We start from the raw sequence: 20839 nt of genomic DNA on the forward strand, positions 1-20839 counted from the left end.
TTGGGGCACGGCTGGCCGTTTTGGCTGCCCGGCCGGCCTGACTGCTGCAGTTCGTCAAGCCATTCACACACGATTTAGCGCCAACGTCGCCACGGGAACTCATGTGATGAATTTGCCGCCAAGACAGCGTCGCCAACTGCAATTCGAAGCTTGGAGTCGCCAAGACTCAGCTGCTGCTGCTTGTTGTTGTTGTTGTTGTTGCTGTAGTTGTTGCTTTGGCTGGGTGGTCGGCAACTCCTGCGGCTTAAATGCTTCGACAAAAAGTTCATGAAAATGACTAAATTATTCATTGCAGGATTTGCTAGCGGCAACAGCCACAGCCAGAGCAACAGCAACAGCAGGGAGTTGTCTTACAAAAAAACACTTTCGCTCTCTCATATGCGCTGCCACACCCCGTGTCTCACGCGGCTTATAGAGTTCAGAGCTCAAGCAAACATGCCACACAATCCCAAGAGCCGACTCTTGCGACTTACGACTTGTGACTTGACAAATCAACGGAAAGCCACTTGATGTATGTGGCCTAAGCCTAACCGGGTCTAGCTCATTAAGCGACAGTCATTTGTTTATAAGCCAGTCGCACTGTATCACTGTCTCGCTGTCTCGCTGTCTTGCTGTCTTGCTGTCTAGCCGACCATTGTTGTCTACGCCTACCCGAAGCTGCCTCAGCAGCTCCTCCAGTAGCACGCGCCAGAGCCCCAACCATTGTTTAGTTCGGAGTGTTACTTCGTCTACTGGACGAGCATGGCATAGCTTGGCTTGGCAGGGCTGCGCAGGCGTAGCTTTTATTGTTATTGTTCAAGCCAAAAGTACTTTAAACAAAATCATCGGAGATTTATAGCACAGAAATAAAACTAAAAGCAGCTGCTGAAAGGTCGAGGACGTGCCGCCTGGGAGTGGAGACAGCTTAAGGGAGTTTGTCAAAAGTGCCATACCCTGTGCCAGTTGTTTATTGAATGAGACAAAGGCAGACATAAATACCTTGCAGAGTTAGCAAAAATATAGTATATGGCAGCAAGTATTTAAATAAATCGATAAATATCGATTAAGCAATAAGAACTCTACAATCATCAATAACTCACATTTGGGAAAGTCGATTATCATATCAATAAGAAAATGTAACTTTGATAAGCTATATAAAATATATAGAGCACATTTCCAAAAGACGATTGTTATCGATTCCGTGTTAATTAAAGTCTATGTTAATTTAATATCTACTATAACCACTCCTTCTATTTATATAACATAACTTAAGAGCAACTATAATCTTTCTTTCTATAATTTATTGTATGTAAATATATAAATCTTGAAATAAAATACTTGTTCACAAAGCGATAAACATCGATATACTATATAGTATTTATACAATATATTACAATAAATATTCTTTATATCAAACTCCCTGTTAAAAGCTCTTCGTATGGCTTTGTTTTGGTTCACTATTTACTATTCAAACCCTTTAGAGCTATAAAGAAGATAACTTCCTGCCCAATCAACTCTGCTTCAACAATCATTTCTTATTTAAGCACCAAATAAGACCCATTTTCGAGCCCAAACAATCATAAACCCTAAAAGCGATTTAGCTGATTACATCTTAAGCAGGCGAAAGTATTGCTGCGGTAACATCTACATTCATTCATGAATGGCTTTGGGTACTCCAGGTACTGCCTGCATAACATGGCCTCTATAGAGCACTTAGCTGACCATCGTTTATGCCACATTTAAGTCAATCGCTGTAAACAATCGGCTGCAAGAAACTAAACGAAAACAATTGCTGCCAGCGCTGTGGCATAAACAGTTAACATCCCTATAATCAGGCAACAATTTGCCACAGTCACCCACAAAAGTTGACGTACAGAAACAACAGCAACAACAACAATAACAAATGCTTGCTACTTCCTCATTGCCAGAAAGCGAACTCAAAGAAATCGAAGCATCGCCCATTGCATAAGACAGCAAATCGCCAATTGCAACTGCGGCAACCGTTCAATGTGGCATGTTTAAGAAAACTGCAAACAAATTATAACAAGGGTGCTCTAATACGAGGAGGGCACGACTCGAAGATACCCTAGAGTGAAAGCTGAAAGAAATATATGATAAATATGTTGAATTGTTTAATGCTGTTTACTTATATAGACAGAAATATATCAAAATTGATATACAAAATATAGTCTTATAGTCTATCAGTTATGTTTAAAAAACTGAAATCGATTATTATCGATACAATCCAAAAATTGCATGATCTCATACCGAGCAATAAATTTACATCCTTGACAGAGAAGCTGAAACCTCAAGCTACAGAAATATAGCAAGTCACGCCCATTCCAGTAATACGTAAAACCCAAAAAACGCTCAAATCTATCGTTAAAACAGAAGCTTATATTCGGTACTCATATATCATTTACTACCGGTAGACGAACCCAAAACACAACCCAAAGAAATGAGGAAGAATATTCAAAATTAGACAAAATTCGATATTTATCGATACTTAAAAAATGCTAGAATAAATCTGTTTTTAATATGTTATAATACAATTATAGTATATTCTTAACCAATATGCCGTTTAGCGGCAAATATACTATACTATATTAAAATCGATATTTATCGATATTGCAATTAGAGCTGAAACTGGTTAAGCATAAGACATATGATCAATGGCAAGCAACCACCTCAATGATACCCCATAGACTTGGCAATGCTTTGCTTAGAACCAATATACCCACGCTTCTCACTTCCTTCCATTCGCGCTCGAGCTATACAAATTAGATGAGCCATGTGTTTTATGAATGGGAGTGAAGAAAAACTTAAAGCAAAAATGCCAGACGCGACATGAAACCCAAATAGAAAACTAGCAAATCCGCAGCTAAATGAAAGAGCGGCGCCTTTGAGGGCGGCCAGGCAAGTTGGCTGTGTGGCATGCAGCAGGAAGCTTGCCGCAGCGACGATTGCAATTGTCTGCAACTGCAACTGCGTCAGCGTCAGCGGCTAAAATGAAAGGCGAAAAATGTGAGGCAAATGATAGACAGGCAACTGTCTGCACTGACTGGGCGATCGCAGCTCTGCTGTGGGTCTCACTGCCCCCTCTCACTCTCACTTTATCTCTCCCTCTCTCTCTCTCTGTTTCTCTGTCTGTCTTTCAACGGAAGCGCACAAAATGGAAAATAATTTTGAACTTTGGCGGCGGCGTTTGACTTATTGCCTACTGATTTGCAGACAAATCAGTTTGGCTGCAGGGCACACAGTGCACAGTGCCACATGTGCCACATGTTGCATGTCCATATACATGTCTGCCTCTATGTGTGTGTGTGTGTGTGTGTGTGTGTGTGGGTGTTGCATATAAATAAATTGTAATTTAGTTTGGCACAGGATGCACATCGCAACTAGCGCCAGCTGCGCTCCAAAGAGAAAGTGAGTGTTTGTTAAAATTTGACAGGTTCATTTGACAACAGGCAACAGTCTACGTGCACAAGTACTTAACTACACACACACACACATAGCATACAGAGTCAAACACACACACACACACTCAGGCATTTGCGATTATAAATGAAATTGAAAGCATTTACTATAAATCTCAATAAATCAACGCGCACTTGCATTCAATTTGAAACTATAAACATTTATTTATCGTTTTTCTTTTTCTTTATTTTTTTTTTTTTTTTGCCTTTAAATATAATAATAAATGAGCATTATAAGGCTTAAAAACCATGCGCGATAAAGTGACACTGGAGGACACAATCTTAAAGCGTTGCAAGTGTGGCGTAAAAAAAGTGCTTTTCACTTGATTGCAGCTTGAGTTATAGCTTAAGTTTTAAGCTTTTTTTTTTTTTTTGAGAAATTTTTGTATATACTAAAACCTAAATGATACAAAGTGAGCATGAAGAAGAGATGGCAACCTAAGTTAAAGACATGTTGAGCTTTAACTCTATTTAAAACAGATGTAGATTATAACACAAACTTTTCTTAGAGGACTAAGTACAATTATTTATAAGCTAAAAATGAGGGAACTTGGCTGAGACTCCATAAAACTCTACGACAAGAAATCATAGAATGAATACATTTTGAATTATATTAAAAAATACAAAATATATTAAATTAAAATTAAGTACTATAGTTGGTTTCAAGTTATAAAATAGATATAAACTATAAAGTCAACATGGAGGACACATGGAAAGTTTACAGCGCAGCTAAGCCACGTTTGATATAATACAATCTATCGTAAAATATGTAACGATATTGTTATGTATTTTATAAGAACAAAAACTTATAAAACAAAGAGTTCGATTCCATTATCAAGCCGAAGGCAACACTTGTCAGAGCTTCATAATTAAGTTTATCATTTTTAGAAAATATCTAACAAATAAATCAATAAATATGATATGACACGGCTATAAATTTCTTGCGGGACAGATAGCACACCTGACAGTATTTCAAATAAAATTCCATAGAACTATTAAAACTCAAAAGAAAGTAACTTGAACAAATTTCAGACCAAAATCTAAAGTGACTATGTAAAGCGCTTAGAGAGCTAGTACCCAAAACCTAGTAAACCCAGAAAGAATGACCAAGGTGAATGGGTAAACATCGAATTGCCTGTAACTACAAGAAATGTAAATCAATTCACATGATACAATCTCGTGGCACAATAAATGCAAATGAAGATTGCAGCGCAGCTAATCGATGACACTTTCGGTTCGCTCTTAACCAAAATTGAAAAATTGAGCAGCCTAACAAGGTCTACAGCAAAGTAACCAGGTCAGTGCTCACAAGCGTTAGCAAATAAATCATGTAAAAGGCACGAAAAAAAAACAACAACAAAAATATCATAATAAGAAGTATATGGCCAACGCCTGTTGCCTGGCAGCTGCCACACAGTTGCCACAAGTTGCCACAGATTTCCGCCTGGAGGCAGCGTCAACTGCATTTTAACCCAATTAGAGAACAGGTTGGCACCTCCACACACACACACACACACACACACACACACACACACACACACACAGCGATATTTCACATTTCAATTTGTGTGCCAAATTTTGTGGAGCACTTGGCTTGGATTTTGATATATATTGAAATATATATGTATATAAAAATATACATATATACATACATACATGGTATATATATATATATGTTATATGGTTAATTTAATTTGTTTTTTTTTTTTTTTTTTTTATTATCGCCGCCTTGTTTCGACACCATCTCGACGATCTTATCAGCAGCCTGGCTGTCAATTGTGTACAGGGCATCATTAATTTACTTCTCCTCTTTTTTTTTTTGGGAAAGCGCATAAAATAGAAACTCATCCACATTTGCTATCTAGATGGTGTGTGTGTGTGTATGGTGTATGTGTGTGTGTGTTTTAATTAAGTGCATCGTTTGCTGGTGGGCAGCATTTGAATTTGTGCCATAATTCATGGAAAGTCGAAAGTCGCAGCCGGCACCAAGCCAGCTTCATCGATAATGTGTCACATATCAATAAAGAATTCCCCCCCACATGGAGCATCATTTTTTCCTCTTCTTCTTCTTCTACTCCAAGCTCTCCAGCTGTTTTATGTGCATATTTGTGACTCCAGGGCATCTCTTGTGGCTGGCGCCACACAAATATAAGTGTCAAGCCAACAACAACAACAACAACAACAGCGGCAATGGCAACGGCAACAAAGCAAACACCCAATTCCCCAGCACTTGCCTGGCCATTGATGAAAGCCAAGTGCCGCAGCTTCGCCGTTTTTTTTTACTTCTTTTCATCTTCACATAATTGGCCAAGTGGGTCACTGTAACTTACCTGCAAAGAAAGAAACAGAGACAGAGAGAGAGAAACAGATTAATTGAGTGAGCGAGATGGAGAACAAGTGCGCAAGAGTAATTAAACGGCTGCCATAAAGTGTCTTGAGTTTAGGCTACATGAATTCGTCTCAAATGAACATGCACATTAAGCCAAATAAGTAAGAGTTGAAAGAAAGCGCGCCTCTCTAACTCCAGAAAGAGATGGAGGCGCAAGTGTATGAGTGCCAGAGCAAGACAGAACGAGAGCGATGGGGACGGATCCAAAGAAACAAACTTGATGTATACGATAAGAGTTAGCTACGCTTGAAGCTTTCAATTAAACGAGCGACATATAAAAAACTTAATTAAAACGAAGCTAAGTAAACGATAATTATCGATAAATGAATTTATGCACACTTTTTTAGCATAGTATCTCTTTTATAGTCCTCTTTAAATTTGTATTAACTGATCGGTATTTTACAAAAATAATGCTCAAGCTTTAAGCTATGAATTGAGTTATTATTATCGATAACACTAAATAACCCTTAAGAGTGTTATAAATTCATTTTTTTGCGCTGTTAACTGTCAAAACTAACTATGATTCGCGCTAAATATGAAATAATGACATAAAAACCACTACGAAGTATTTTCATTGAAAATGTATCGATAGCAGCATTTATAATATCAATAAATCGTAATATTTCCTTGTTGCTATATCAAGAACTTTCTTTAGCATATACCAAAAATATAATTGAAAAACCATAATTATCGATAACACCCATTTAATAAATCGCCCTTAAGGCAATTTCTTAAAAGGAATCCCAACAATTGACATGCTCGACAAGAAAATATATTTGTAACAAAATTTGTATTTCCTCATAGTAATACTTCCATTTCGATTCCAGGGAAACTTATGTGATTGAAGTAGGTGTAGAATTATTTGGCATTTGCTTAGCAGCCCCTGCACAAGTTATTCTCATTAGTAATTTGACCAGCATCCAAATTTAACCTTTTTTTTTTTGAAAATAAAAAAAAAAAAAAAGAAAAATTTTCGAGACATTTTTTAATGCAAGCTAAATTTTTGTTCCGAGCCATATATACTTAAAAATCAGATAATGTGTTCTCCATGCGGACCATGTAGCCCCTGCGATCCGTGCTGTGGCCCCTTCGAGTGTTCGCCAAAGTGCTACAATGCTGCCCAATTGGAGGCGCTGCCGCAGTGCGCGCCGCGGATACCGCCACCGTTTCCCAAATGCATCACCGTACAGCAGCCGCCCCGTTTGATCTGCAAGAAGCGGGTCGTATTCACCGAGAAAATTGTGCCTGAACCGATGGTCGTCAATCGATGTCGTCAAATAACGATACCAAAAGTCGTTGATGCGACGCGCGTGATAAAGGTGCCAAAACTGATTTGGGTATCGCAAATGGTGCGCGAACCGCGAGTTATATACTATCCATCGATGATACCCGATCCGTATGTGGTGTGCTATCCGAAGCGTGTGTGCGAGCCGAGGGAGGTCTGCCAGTCAATATTGTGCCAGCCGAAGCCGCAGACTATCGATATACCGCCGCCGCGAGAGTACTGCTGCTATCCAAATGGACCGATCAACTACAAGCCGAGTGCCGCATGTCCGCCCTGTCCGATCGGACCCTGTGCACCGGGCGGTGCCTGTTGTCCATTGCCCTGCTTCTCGACCAATCAGTATCCAGTCTGTGAGACACGCTGCGGACCATGTGGACCATGTGGCCCAGGTGGTCCATGTGGACCCTGTGGTCCATGTGGACCGTGTGGACCTTGCGGACCTTGCGGCCCGTGCGGCCCCTGTGGACCATGCGGTCCTTGCGGTCCTTGCGGCCCGTGTGGCCCCTGCGGCCCTTGTGGGCCCTGTGGACCCGGCGGCCCAGCTGGCCCCGGCTGCTGGTGCCCCTGCGGTAGCCTTTAACCATAACCAAACTACTTGCGGATACGGCGACACTCATTATTTTTTTACCTGTAACCCTTCTATGTACGTTTATGTAACTCTATATAAGTGTATATAGAAAACGAAAAGGTGCCCACGAAATAAACATATTCTCGCTTTTGATCCCGGATATAATGATATCGTCTATTCAAATCATTCCTGAATTGGGATACCTCGCACAAATATGTAATTATCCTTATCTATGTTCAAATTATATGTCCACAAATATAAATTTATGAAAAATAAATTTAAATCATATTTTTGTAATTTTCCTTAACTCCAATGGTTCTACGTAATTCTCTTTTATTTGCTGCTCCTCTTATCTCTTTTCTCTTTCTTGTTTTATAACTTAACATGTTTTATAATTACTACCTATTAATCCCATTTCCCACTCTTTCATTGAGTTCATCTCTTCTCAGTTCCTCATAAAAGAAATATTAATTCTATAGCCAATTTGCCTTTCGAAAATCATTTCACGCCCTCATTCCAAGGCAGTTTTTTGGCTATTGATTTTAACGAACCCATTCGAATTAAAATAACAAAATATTATTAATTATACTCATTCACGAAAGTGAATCAGTATATTGGTTTTGTGCAATGTCCGTCTTGCTGTCCGTCCGTCTGTCCGTCTGTCCGTCCGTCCGTCTGTCCGTCTGTCCGTCTGTCCGTATGAACGCAATCTATTTCGGCGCTATTGAAGCTAGAGACTTGAAATTTGGAACACATACTCGTGTATATCTCCGATTTATAAAGTGTTAAAATTTTCCCGATCCGCCCACTAGGGGCGTGGCAAATCGGAAAATGCATTTTCCGATATACCAGAAATCATGTTTGTTGAAGAGCTAGAAAGCTGAAACTTGGTATGTAGGTCCGCGTTGACCACCCAAGATCACAAGCTATGGCGGATATATCTACGCCCATTGGGGGCGTGGCAAATCAGATAAAACTGTATCTCCTAAAGTTGTAAACCTAGAATGCTGAAATTTTGCACGTCAGCTAATGGTATGATTCTATAAAGTCTGAAGATAAATTATAAGTCTACGCCCGTTGGGGGCGTGGCAAATCGGACCTGAAGATATAGTGATTTTTTAAATTCTCCTATATTTTGGACACTATTGATGGCAGAGACCTCAAATTTTGTATATATACTCGGACTGATCACCCAAGACCAAAAAGTTTTGTCGGATATATGTCCGCCCACAGGGGGCGTGGCAAACCGCAAAAGTTTATATCTCCTAAAGTATAATAGCTAGAAGCTTCAAATTTGGATAGTTGAGTTACTGGTAGCCTCCTCTATCGATTCCCCAAAAATAATTTTTACGCCTCTTTAGGGGCGTGGCATATCGAAAAATACCCTGTAATTTTCACATTTTTTTAGGGTAAGCATTCAAACTTTGCAGTTAGGGTAACGTTATCTCTTTCTAAAAACTGACCAAAAATGAGGTGTCTACGCCCAGTTGGGGCGTGGCAAATCGGAAAAACCTGTATATTCTACAGTATTAGAACGAAACTTAACTACTAAATTGTTGATGGGATGTGAATGAGTATTCCGCAGTCGGTAACGCCCGACTGCAACGTTCTTACTTGTTTTCTTATGCCTTTCCGCATTGGAAAACATCAAAATCAAATTCAAAATATTAACATAATTTTTCTTATGGGCATTTCTTATGCTTTTATTGCATTCGTAAATTCCATAATATTATTTTGGGTTTGTTTTCTTTTATGTGTCTGAATTTAATTGCTTCATTTGCGCCTGCATTTTACACTCGTTTGATTTGGCTTCGGGTTTGGCTTCGACTTTGGCTTCATCTTCTGTTTTGCTTTGCTTTACATATTTCTTTCTTTCTTTTCATTTTTGGGCCAAAAATAAAATGAATGCATTCATAAATTATGCATTTGCATGCAAATGCCGCGCGCCATGCCATCTAATTGGTTTACGTAATAAATATTTTGTAGCCGTTGTTTCTTTAAGCGTTTCTTGCATTTCTTTATTTTGTTGAACTGAAGATTTATTTGGTATTTTTTTTTTTTGGTTAAGAATAACAATGTGCAGTGCACGTAATGTAACGCGCAGCTATGCGAATGGCATACGCAATAATAAGAGCAAGTTGATGTAAAAATAAACGCATGACTAGATGGTACCCTGTAGTCCAAGTTGCAATAGAAATGAATCACTGCAAATACTTCCTATATAAGAACCCACATACCAAATACGATTTAAGGGAAACCTTTACTGCATGAGTGCAAATGCGATTATATGTATCTTTTCTATTTCAATCCTACAGAATTGAGCTTATTCAATTAAATTAGAGGTAGTAGGTAGACTCTCAACTAATTTCCGCTTTTTACAATGAAACAAAGATGAGAACAAAGCTCTCTCAGGCTCGGCTCTTATGTGCTGCCCTTACTCACGCTTCTCAGGCTATTTAGAGAAACATTTAACATATTACGCATACGCCGCATCAGCCAATAGGCAAGAGACAGCTGCAGCATTGCAGTCGGAAGCGTCGTTGCATGCAACGCCCTCGATTAGTCAGCTCAGTTTGTTTACTTTGACTTAATTAACGTCTTGACACAGTGTTTATTGTCACACACACACACACACAAAGCGAGGCTTGCCTATTGTTGTTGTTGTTGTTGCAGTGACGCGTGAGCTTTTCAATTAGCTGCGCTAATTAGGAGTTGTGAGACGTAGACGCTAATGTCGCTGTCGATGTAGATGTAGATGTAGGTGTTTTAGCAGCTAGCTCTGGGTCACTCGCTTGGCATGCACAAAGCGTTAAGACCGGCCCATTAAACGCTATCGCCTTTTGGCCAGATGTGCGCGATAAGCGGGTCTTTTGACTGTCGGCGAGTTTTTTTTTTTTTGCGAGTTTCACAAAACTTTTATTTTCAAATACCCTGCAATCGATTGTGGTGTGGCTGGCCTGATAACCTATATACAGCTGGACCACTAGATGATGGACTGCTACATTTAATCGATAAAAATCGATAACAGTCATTTATCGTATACTATAAGAGCTATATTTATTCAATCTGGTTTTTATATTGATTAGTGTACATAATTATCAATCCCAGGGTATCTCCTCGTCAAATACTCCCCATTATATAATTAGTAATTGTTTTTCTTGCGGTTTGTGTGTTAATTTTTGCGCCTTTCGTTTGATGAATTTCATTTGATTTAATTTGATTTTTTTTTAGTTTTTAAATACCTGTTCACATTTGAATATTGTGCAGAAATGGAAAATGTTTATTTGTGACTTAATGCGTGTTTACATTTAATTGCTGCATGTTTTCTCTGGCAGCGTTTAATTGGCGCTCATTATTGCTGTTCAGCCACGAATCGCATAGTTTCCGATATTTTTTCCCACTCCTGCCGATTGCTCAATTGATTTAATTGAGGCGACGCGGCGCCAATGGAATTTCAAGTATGCTCCGAGGTACTCAAACATCAGCCCTAAATCAAGCAGCAATGTGCATGACTAGGAAATGAATTGAATGACTTAATTGTGGCCAGAAGACCTTAAGACCAACAACAAAGTCTCACAACATCAACAACTTTTTTCTAGATTTTGTTTTTTTTTTTTTTTTAATTTTATTGAAACTTTTTCAAGATGCCGCCAAACGAAGTCAACGTCAATGTTTTTATTGTCATTTGCATAGCTGAGTCTTTAACATAAATCAAGGTGTTCTCGACACACGAAGGTGTAAAGCTCAATAGAATTATATGGATTTATCTAAACTCTGTGGCTGCAACAATTCATTATGAGCCCAGCAAACAGTTGACCAGCAGAATTTTTCCTCAAGCCCATAAAAAAATTCTATTAATAAAAATATAGATATTGAGAGGGCCATGCGATAAGGTCGAAGTTAATATGCTATTGGTTGACAATAAAAACAGAAATGAAATCTTACAATGATAAAAAAAAAGTTTGGGAATATAAAATATTTTAAGTTAATAAAATAACTATTAAGTTTTGTAAAGTTCTGGAATTGAAAGTCAACTCAAATATAAATAAAAAAAATATAAAAAATGTATTTCATATATCATAAATTATTAATTAAAAAATTTGTTTAAAACTTCTTGGGCTTATCAAAGAAAAATTTTTAATTAAAAAATAATTTAAAATTAAATTTACAAATGAAAATAATTTTGTTACTCATAGCATCAACTTGGCTTTATTTAAGAACGATTTTTTCTTGCTTTATTTGAAATATATTTTTCTTAATTAAATTTCTTATAAGAAGGCTTCTTAGGCCAGCTATAGGGGCCGCTGTTTCTTCAGATCAGTTACAAAATCCATGAAAAAACTACGAATACCCTAACCAGACTATACCGTACCCTACTCTACGTCTACACACAAGAACTGCCCAAGCTAGACACTTGAGCAGGCGACTACACAAAAGGCGACTTGGCCAACAAAGTTTTCAAATGGCTTAAGCCACACACACCAGGCACAAACGCCAGACACACAGACACACTTTACAGATTTATATGCTGGCCATTAAAAAGCCAACATGCCACAACGAACTATTAAACAAAATACTATAAAAGAAAAACAACAACAACAACAACAGCATTTACCAAAACTGAGCTTTTTCTACTACTCCTGCTTCTTCTTCTAGTTTTTAGAGGCACCTGACTTAAGAGGCGTTCCAAATGTTGCTCTCGCCATGGAGGTCATAAAACTGGCAGTGCCACCAAGAAAATACATACATATATATATGTATATATGGGTAAAGAAAATGAGTGTGTGTGTCTGTTTGGCCCGCACTCGTCAGCCGTCAGTCGTTGAGTGGGTGTTGCTTAGCCAAGCACAGCTTATCTGGCCATAAAGCTACGGCCGTTGCTGATGCTGATGCTGTAGCTGTAGCTGTTGTTAAGACTTCAGCTGCAGTTGGGGCTGTCTCTACAGCTGGCGAATTGCCCCAAGTCGGCGTGCAACCACGCATCAGCATCTAGTTGCTGTAGCTGTAGCTGTAGCTGTAGCTGCTATTGCTGTTGTTGGCCTACGTGTTATCACGAAACACTTCACAAATGCACGCTGGGCAGGTAAGAGTGATTTGGGCAATACTGATCGACTAGCAGATACCCTAAGAGCAGTGCTAAGAGCTATTCTAGCTACTTTTTACAGATGCAACCAAAGTAACAGTACGCAGCTATAGTTCTCAAGTCAATACTGATCGACGAGCAGGTACGCTAAGGGCACTGCTGAAAGCTAACTACTTACTTCAACTGTTACTTAGAGACGAGCTATCATGTTCTAAGTATCATAGTAGGTATTTAGAATTATCTAGTCAGTAGGGCTCGACTAGCGGATACCCTACCTACACTGTTTGAAGCATTGTTACTAGTTTAAACCACAGGAAAAGCCTTGATTACATATAAAAATGAAGCACCTGCAATCCATACGACTAGTAGATACCCTACCTTAACATTATATACATCACATTTTGCCACTTCCAGAGAAAACACATATAAAATCACATAACCAACATACCCCATCTCTCTGCCACTCTCTCATCTCTCATTCCTAGCGTAGAAAATATCATTTTGCAATCAAAGTCTTCATAATTTCTGCAAGTGTAGCCGCTGGCTCTTTCACTTTTCGCACATGCGCGCGCAATTTGTCGATCGGTCGCTTTAAATAGGTATTCGCAGCTAAATGTGGCCGAGAGTACGTGTATCAGCGAGGGTTCGAACTTGGTGTACGACTCGAATTACAACAATCGTTGGTCTGCTTAGCACTTTGCCCTGGGGCGTGGTCGCGCAACCTTAGACCATGACTCGGGTCATTAAAAAGCCAACCGACAGCAACAATTTGTTGAACCAGTTGAAATGATGTTAAATAACAACAAAATACACAAAAAAAGAAAATAAACATAAATTAATTGAAGTTACAGAGCGTCAACAACTGAAGGTGAAGGTCCAAAGCTTTTTTTTTGGGGACTGCGTATCAGATTTTTTCTTTGGGCTGAAATTGTCACGCTGCTAGGCATTACTTAATAGGTTCTCCAAAGGGGAATACACCACTAGCAGATATCCTGTATATTAGAAGAAAATAAGCATTGCAATCGAATAATAACCAAGCAGATATATCGATATATGTCGATAATTATCTATGCACCAAAATAGGCAAGAGAAAAGAGAAAGCTGAAGAAATTAGCGGGCTCCTATAGCTTTATTTCTAATACTCATATTAAAAATCGATAATAATCGATTACTCAATTAACTGATTATAACTAGAAATATATTCTCTTTTTATATAGAAAACTTATATTTAACCCAATCTAGAATATATCTATGTATCTTTAACACACCTCTTTGGGAGCACTTCAGCATTTACTGGGTATAAGGACAAACAATAAAGCTAGCCATTGAGCAGGTCAGGGCCCTTTGCTCAATTCATTGACAGCAGCTTTAAAATTAAAGTCGTTCTAATTAATTAGAGCACTGGATTCCGAACTGTCGACATCTGATGTATGCATAGATCGTAGCTGGGGCGTCACTGACCCAGCGTGCATGCAGAGTACACAATGAGAGGGAGAAAGGGAGAGGGCGGAGGCAGACGGGTGAGAGAGGGGAGAACAAGAACGACTCTTTGTAATTTGGCGTTGATATGCCGCACAGTTTGTGTTGGAAATTAATAAGCAGAAAAAGGCAAGCCAAGCGACGGCAACGGCGACGGCGACGGCGACAATGCTGATGATGAACATCATCATAATGATCCTAATGATGATGATGATGATCATGTGGCAGGCAGAGAACAAGTCCGGGGACAAACAAGTTTTCCAGTTTTTCCAATTTTCATGCACTAAACGCAATCAGTGCTCATGATCTGTACATTAGCGTCGTGTGCTGATCACGCAGATTGCTCACATGGACACGTAAAGAGAGAGGGAGAGAGAGAGAGAGAGAGGAGAGAGGTGTACAAGTGAACATGGATGCACACATAAACAGTTGACTGATATAACTCTAATGTTGACCAGTTTAAGAGTGGTTTATAAATCTAACAAACGCCTGGGCCCGGAATGACGTTGACGCTGACGTTGTCCAGTGTCCAGCTCTATGCAAATTCGAGCCTCGTTTTTTCGTGTCCAGTAGCCGCGGTGTGGCGAAGTGTTTGTCCACTTTGCACTTCCTATGAAGTCATCAAGACGAAACCGTTAGAAATGTCATTACATAAACTCAGTTTTTTAATTTAAAAATTATGCAAATTGACGCGAATGTGGGGACGAGCACGAGTGTCTCTTTAGCCCTGGCTAACACGAGTGCCACGAGTGGGCGTGAGTGATGGGCGTGAAAGCCATAGAGAAAACATTAAGACGCGCCCGCCTGAGAGACAGCTGCACAAGTGCCAGACCCGATTCCGACAATACGTGCGGGGGCTTCAAGTGTGCCGGCCGCCTAGCTAAGCGATGAAGAAACAGGTAACAGATCTTTGCAAATCAAGTCTGCAATTGCCTCTGACAGCAGATATGATGATGCTCATATGTGAAGATCAAAGAGCCAGTATCTCATAGATGCAGAGAAAATGCTCAAGTGCTGAGCAACAAATCTGCAATTAGCAATGGGATAGGGTCAACTACTAACTGCATCAAATAGCGAAATGAATATCTAGTTAGATGAATAGATGCCTAGAATATATGCCAAAGATATCGATGAAGCCTATCGATATGTACGAAGATATGTATTTGTATAGATTTGAATAGATGGATCAGTAAATAGTTAGAACATCTCGGTTTTGCCAAAAATTTCATCAATGATATATGCCTAGCTATATTTCGACAAAGAGATCAATAGAATAAAAAATACGGATCAGTCGATGCATGCATTAATCAGTAAACAAAAGCCGATGAAGGTTAAGCATCTATGGACTCTCCCAAATCACAATCTAGATGTTTGTAAATATAATCCATGAATGATAAATTATAGTATAATATATCAATGATCTATGTACATAGATACAAAATTGATAGAATGAATCATAGATAGGTTTCAAAAGTCGAGCTCCCGAAATCCACGAAATCTTCTAGAAAAATATATATAAGAATTTATAAATATATAGCATCTATCGTACAATTATATATATATACGTATACTTAATCCCTCAACTCTGATTATCTAGAGTATTTTAAAGATCAATATAAAAATGTACACAGCACAGATCACAAAAATCAATATCCACAATCAGTTGAAATTATATCAACAGCTGATCTGATATACAGATAAGATAATATACATATATTGTCGTTCTGTTATCATTCCCTTCATAATCTGACACAGTTTTTACCAAGACTCTTTCACAACAATTTTGTGAGCCAAATTGTCTTTATGATCACGTCAATTCACTTGATTATTTATCAATATTAGCTTTACATAAGTCATATACGTAATGCTGCAAAAGTTTTTATCAGAGTTCAGATTCTTGTTTCGCTTCATTGTTTACGTTCGCTCACGTTTTTAATTCCTTTTTCTTTTTTTTTTTTTGCTTCTTCTCAGATTTTTGCGCTCGATTTTGTTGAACTTTTGTGCAAAAAATAAAACAAACAAACAGAGAATAAACCTGATAAACAAGATCTGTTTGTATTTGATTTCAGAAATTATTTATTTATGGTTTGGACTTTTTTGGCGTTTGCTTAGCAGCAGGAAAACTATAAATAATATAATTAAAACTAAATGTATCAGTTTTTGTTTTGTTTGCATAGTTAAAAAATATAAATAAAAATTCAAGAAAAAAACAACAGCTGTGTTTGCATTTTTTATGATTTGTGAGCTCAGATACATATGTGTTTATGTATATGTATATTTGTGTATACATATATACACATTTAAAGACTTACAATAGATTTATTTGACAGACCAACTGTCAAACTCAAAGCTTAAACAAGTAAGAACGTTGCAGTCGGGCGATACCGATTGCAGAAGACTCATTCACAGCCCAAACGCTGTCAACCAGAGTATATAGTGCAATTTTCAAGTCTAGTGCGCAACAAAAAACAGGGCATGATCCCATTTAAAATGGGAAAATCATCGATAGCTATTGCTATGATCATTGCATAATTGCATTCAAATTACATGCATATGTATATAATTTATACAATTTTGACTTTTAATAATATACATGTATTTATATCCATATATTGGATACCGGCTTCAAGCTAGCAGCAGATCAGCGCGATTTTACTATACATGTGCACACACTCATCGTCTATTCTATGCGTACAGACAGAAGCGCGCCTTTTCTCACATTCTTAGAATTTCGATTGATTTCTGGACTTTCTAGCCGTTACTGTAGTTTTGTCTGATGACGCTCTCTTATTAAGCTATTCTATTTTAGCAGCTGAGTGCTCGAGCAAAGCAATGGCGCGGGTGCTAAGGGCGACGCAAGTAACGTTAGAGTAGGGAGGTTCGAACCTCTACTATGTTTTTTTTTTTTTTTTTTTCATACATTTTTCGTTTTTTATAAAATAGATATTTTATTGGGAAGGTGCGAGCTTGACTGAATGGCACTTAATACTTTTCATTTTCTTAGTCGAATAATTTTATAAGTTTAAATTTGTTTCTTCTTAAATAGCCCTCAAATACATATATGCAAATACATACATATGTATATATGTAAGTCTGCACGCATAGCATCAAGCATTCCAGCCTTATACACGCGCTCATTTGTATGTGTGTATGTATGCACACATAAATGCGTACTCTAGCATATTCTAAGAATCTCGTTGCGATTGATTTGTCTTTGCATTGTTTTTGAATTTCCAGCCACCACTCTGGCTTTTCTTTGCTATGTGGCGTCATAACAATAATGTGATTTCGTTTTAACTTCTATTGATCGAAACGACGCGGTGGTGCTGTAGGCTGAAGCGCCGACGACCATTATTTTAGCTATTTTGACAAACATGCTGTTTGGGTTGGGTGCGAGTTCAAATCCCGCGGAAAACACTTTTTTGTAAATTGCAAATTTTTGTTATTTTAGCTTCTTTTAAATTTTTTTAAATTCATAAAAATGTTTCCTTTTGTATTATGAATATCTATTAAGCTTATTTATATGTACAAATGCATAAATAGATGGCTGACGCATATAAATGTCGCGATACGGGCACTGTAAATGCCGATTGCCACGCCCCTAGTGGCCGTCGACTCCTCAATTTTAGCCAGTTCTTAGAACGAGTAACCGGTTACCTAAATGCAAAATTTGAATTCTTACGCTCAAAAAATGTGAAAATTACAGGGTATTTTTCGATATGCCACGCCCCTAAAGAGGCTTAAAAATTATTTTTGGGGCATCGATAGAGGAGGCAACCAGTAACTTAACTATCCAAATTTGAAGGCTCTAGCTCTTAAATTGTAGGAGATATAAACTTTTGCGGTTTGCCACGCCCCCTATGGGCGGACATATATCTACCATAGCTCGTTGGACTTGGGTGATCAACCCGCGTATATATACCAAATTTCAGATCTCTAGCATCAATAGTGCCTAAAATATAGCAGAATTCGAAAAATCACTATATCTTCAGGTCCGATTTGCCACGCCCCTAAGGGACGTAGATATATAATTTTTTCACCCATCTTCATAGAATTAAAACATTAGCTTACGTGCAAAATTTCAGCATTCTAGGTTTATAACTTTAGGAGATACAGTTTTGTCCGATTTGCCACGCCCCTAATGGGCGGAGATATATCCGCCATAGCTTGTGATCTTGGGTGGTTGGCGCGGACCTACATACCAAATTTCAGCTTTCTAGCTCTTCAACAAACATGATTTCTGGTATATCGGAAAATGCATTTTCCGATTTGCCACGCCCCTAGTGGGCGGATCGGGAAAATTTTAACACTTTATAAATCGGAGATATACACGAGTATGTGTTCCAAATTTCAAGTCTCTAGCTTCAATAGCGCCGAAATAGATTGCGTTCATACGGACAGACGGACAGACGGACAGACGGACAGACGGACGGACAGCAAGACGGACATTGCACAAAACCAATATACTCATTTCACTTTCGTGAATGAGTCTAAAAACATGAAAAATCAACAACAAAAATTATAAGAAGTCGTCAATGCATTTTTAAGTATTGTTCATACATATATGTTTTTTTACCTTAAAATGGAATTTCGAGCTACTCCACTTGGCTTTTTGTATACCCTAGTGTCCAAGGAAAATGTATAGGGCATATTGTTTCTGATTGAAATTTGTGGAACAGGCAAATAGAGCTCATGGAATCCTAAAGTTCTCCGACTTTTAGAAGAAGAAGAGACCTAACTATCGAAATTTGTATATAGAATTCTGAATTCCTTCCCATCTCTTCTCGACAATCAGGGTAGATTCCTAGTCGAGCACTCCCTACATGACAACTTCACTTGTATTGTTGTTGTTTTTAATGTATGCACTTACATTCCATACACACACACACTCACACTCACACACATTTACCTGAATGTAAGCCAAGCTCAAAAATAATACAAAAAGAAAAATAAAGTCGCTGACATTTGAAGGTTGTTCGAAGTCATTTCATTAAACAATGTGAGCTAGGTAATTACACACACACACACACGTACTCTTTCACATATATAGGCATTTATCTAGATAAATTATGGAGTTTAGTCTTATGGAAGAACTTGTCTATAGTTTGTCTAGCTATCATGACTCACAAGACAATTGAATTGGCATATCATACCATATTCTGCATTCCGGAAATATTTCAACAACAACAACAATGGTTAACCTATAAGGCTATATGAATAGATAAGTATATCTGCATAGATCTAAGCAATTAAAAGATAAGCCTAAACAATTGTGCTGAGCCATTGTTACAATTGTTTTCCTGAACTTTTTTCTATAAGTCGTTTTCAAATGGAAATTATTTGTATTATAGTTTTGTATTCATTGTTTGGATCTATAGAGTATATTTATAGAGTATGTATGGTTATGCAATGCCTACATAAATTTTAATAATTTTTTATAATAATGCATATTAGTTCGAGAGTAATTCCATAATTGCGTAGCACTGGAATAGGTACAATATAAACTAGATCTTAAGTACAACAAATTATTCACAAATATAAGTTGGAAAATTATGAACTAGCTCCGGAACTTGAATATGGCAATATGAATAACGCTTATATAAACTTGCTGCTAGTTTACAAAATTTATGATTGCAAACATGCAATAAAAATCAAATCAAAATGAACTAGTTCCGGATTTTTCTACTGATATAATAAATTTTAAAAAAATCCTTAAACACAACTCATTAAATAATATGAAACATATGTTTTTACAACAAAAAAAACTCAACATGAACTAGTTATGGCAGTTAGATAAGAGATTGGAGCTTGGAGATTGGAATGATCGAACGACTTCACTAACTCACGATTTCGAGGCATTATCGCACAACATATGTATGTATGTGTGTGAGCACATATATTGCGTAGCCTGAACCTTTCATTTGCAACATTTGAAACTGTTGCACTGTTCCAAACGAAACAATATTTGTTAATTTGCGCAAATAGTTGATTTACTATTTCTTTTGTTTACATTGGCCAGAGGAATTCGAATGTGAATGCGACGATGGAGGAGAGCCGCTGCGAGGCGCAGCACACCTGGGCAGGTGTGCGTGGCATGTGCGATAAACGTAATTATGTTTTTAAATGGTTAAACAAGCTGGAAAAACACACGCACGAGTCTGTCTCTCTTTGTCTCTCTCTCTCTCACACACACATACCTGCAAACTTGACCTTGAACATGAGGTTTAAGGTGTTGCCACTGCCGCTGATGCTGCTGCTATTAATAATTATTGATTTGTTGCGCCGTGTTACAAAATTTGCGCAAAAATTTGTTGAACGCCCCGGCAAAGCCCAATTCAGGAAAATGAGGGCAACAGCACGAAAGTTGAAAGCCAGGGTCAACAAAAGTTCAACAGCAACAAAGAGAGAGAGGGAGAGGGAAAGAGCAAGAAAAACGAAATGAAACGCTTTCGAAATGTAAAGCGCAGTGAGCGTAATTAATCAAAAAACTTGGAGGAGAAAAAAAAAACAACTAGAGCTTAAGTTTCACTCGGAGCAGCAGAACAACAAGAGGCATTGTGCCGAGGCAGAGGCAGAGCGA

The 20839-nt window shown here is 38.1% G+C and overlaps 2 protein-coding genes across 2 annotated transcripts in view; one reads left to right on the forward strand and one right to left on the reverse strand.

Moving 5' to 3' along the window:
* GEFmeso (Guanine nucleotide exchange factor in mesoderm) overlaps positions 1-20839 on the reverse strand; it is an 80606-nt gene that overhangs the window by 52661 nt on the left and 7106 nt on the right. The gene's annotated exons all lie outside the window — the stretch shown is intronic.
* On the forward strand, positions 6691-7862 carry LOC108615574 (uncharacterized). The gene has a single exon (XM_018010140.2). The coding sequence runs from the start codon at positions 6882-6884 to the stop codon at positions 7707-7709; it is 828 nt and encodes a 275-aa protein (XP_017865629.1). The 5' UTR covers positions 6691-6881; the 3' UTR covers positions 7710-7862.

This window comes from Drosophila arizonae, chromosome 5 (assembly GCF_054131065.1).
Source record: "Drosophila arizonae isolate 15081-1271.41 chromosome 5, UAZ_ARI_1.0, whole genome shotgun sequence".
In the NCBI taxonomy this organism is placed as follows: domain Eukaryota; kingdom Metazoa; phylum Arthropoda; class Insecta; order Diptera; family Drosophilidae; genus Drosophila; species Drosophila arizonae.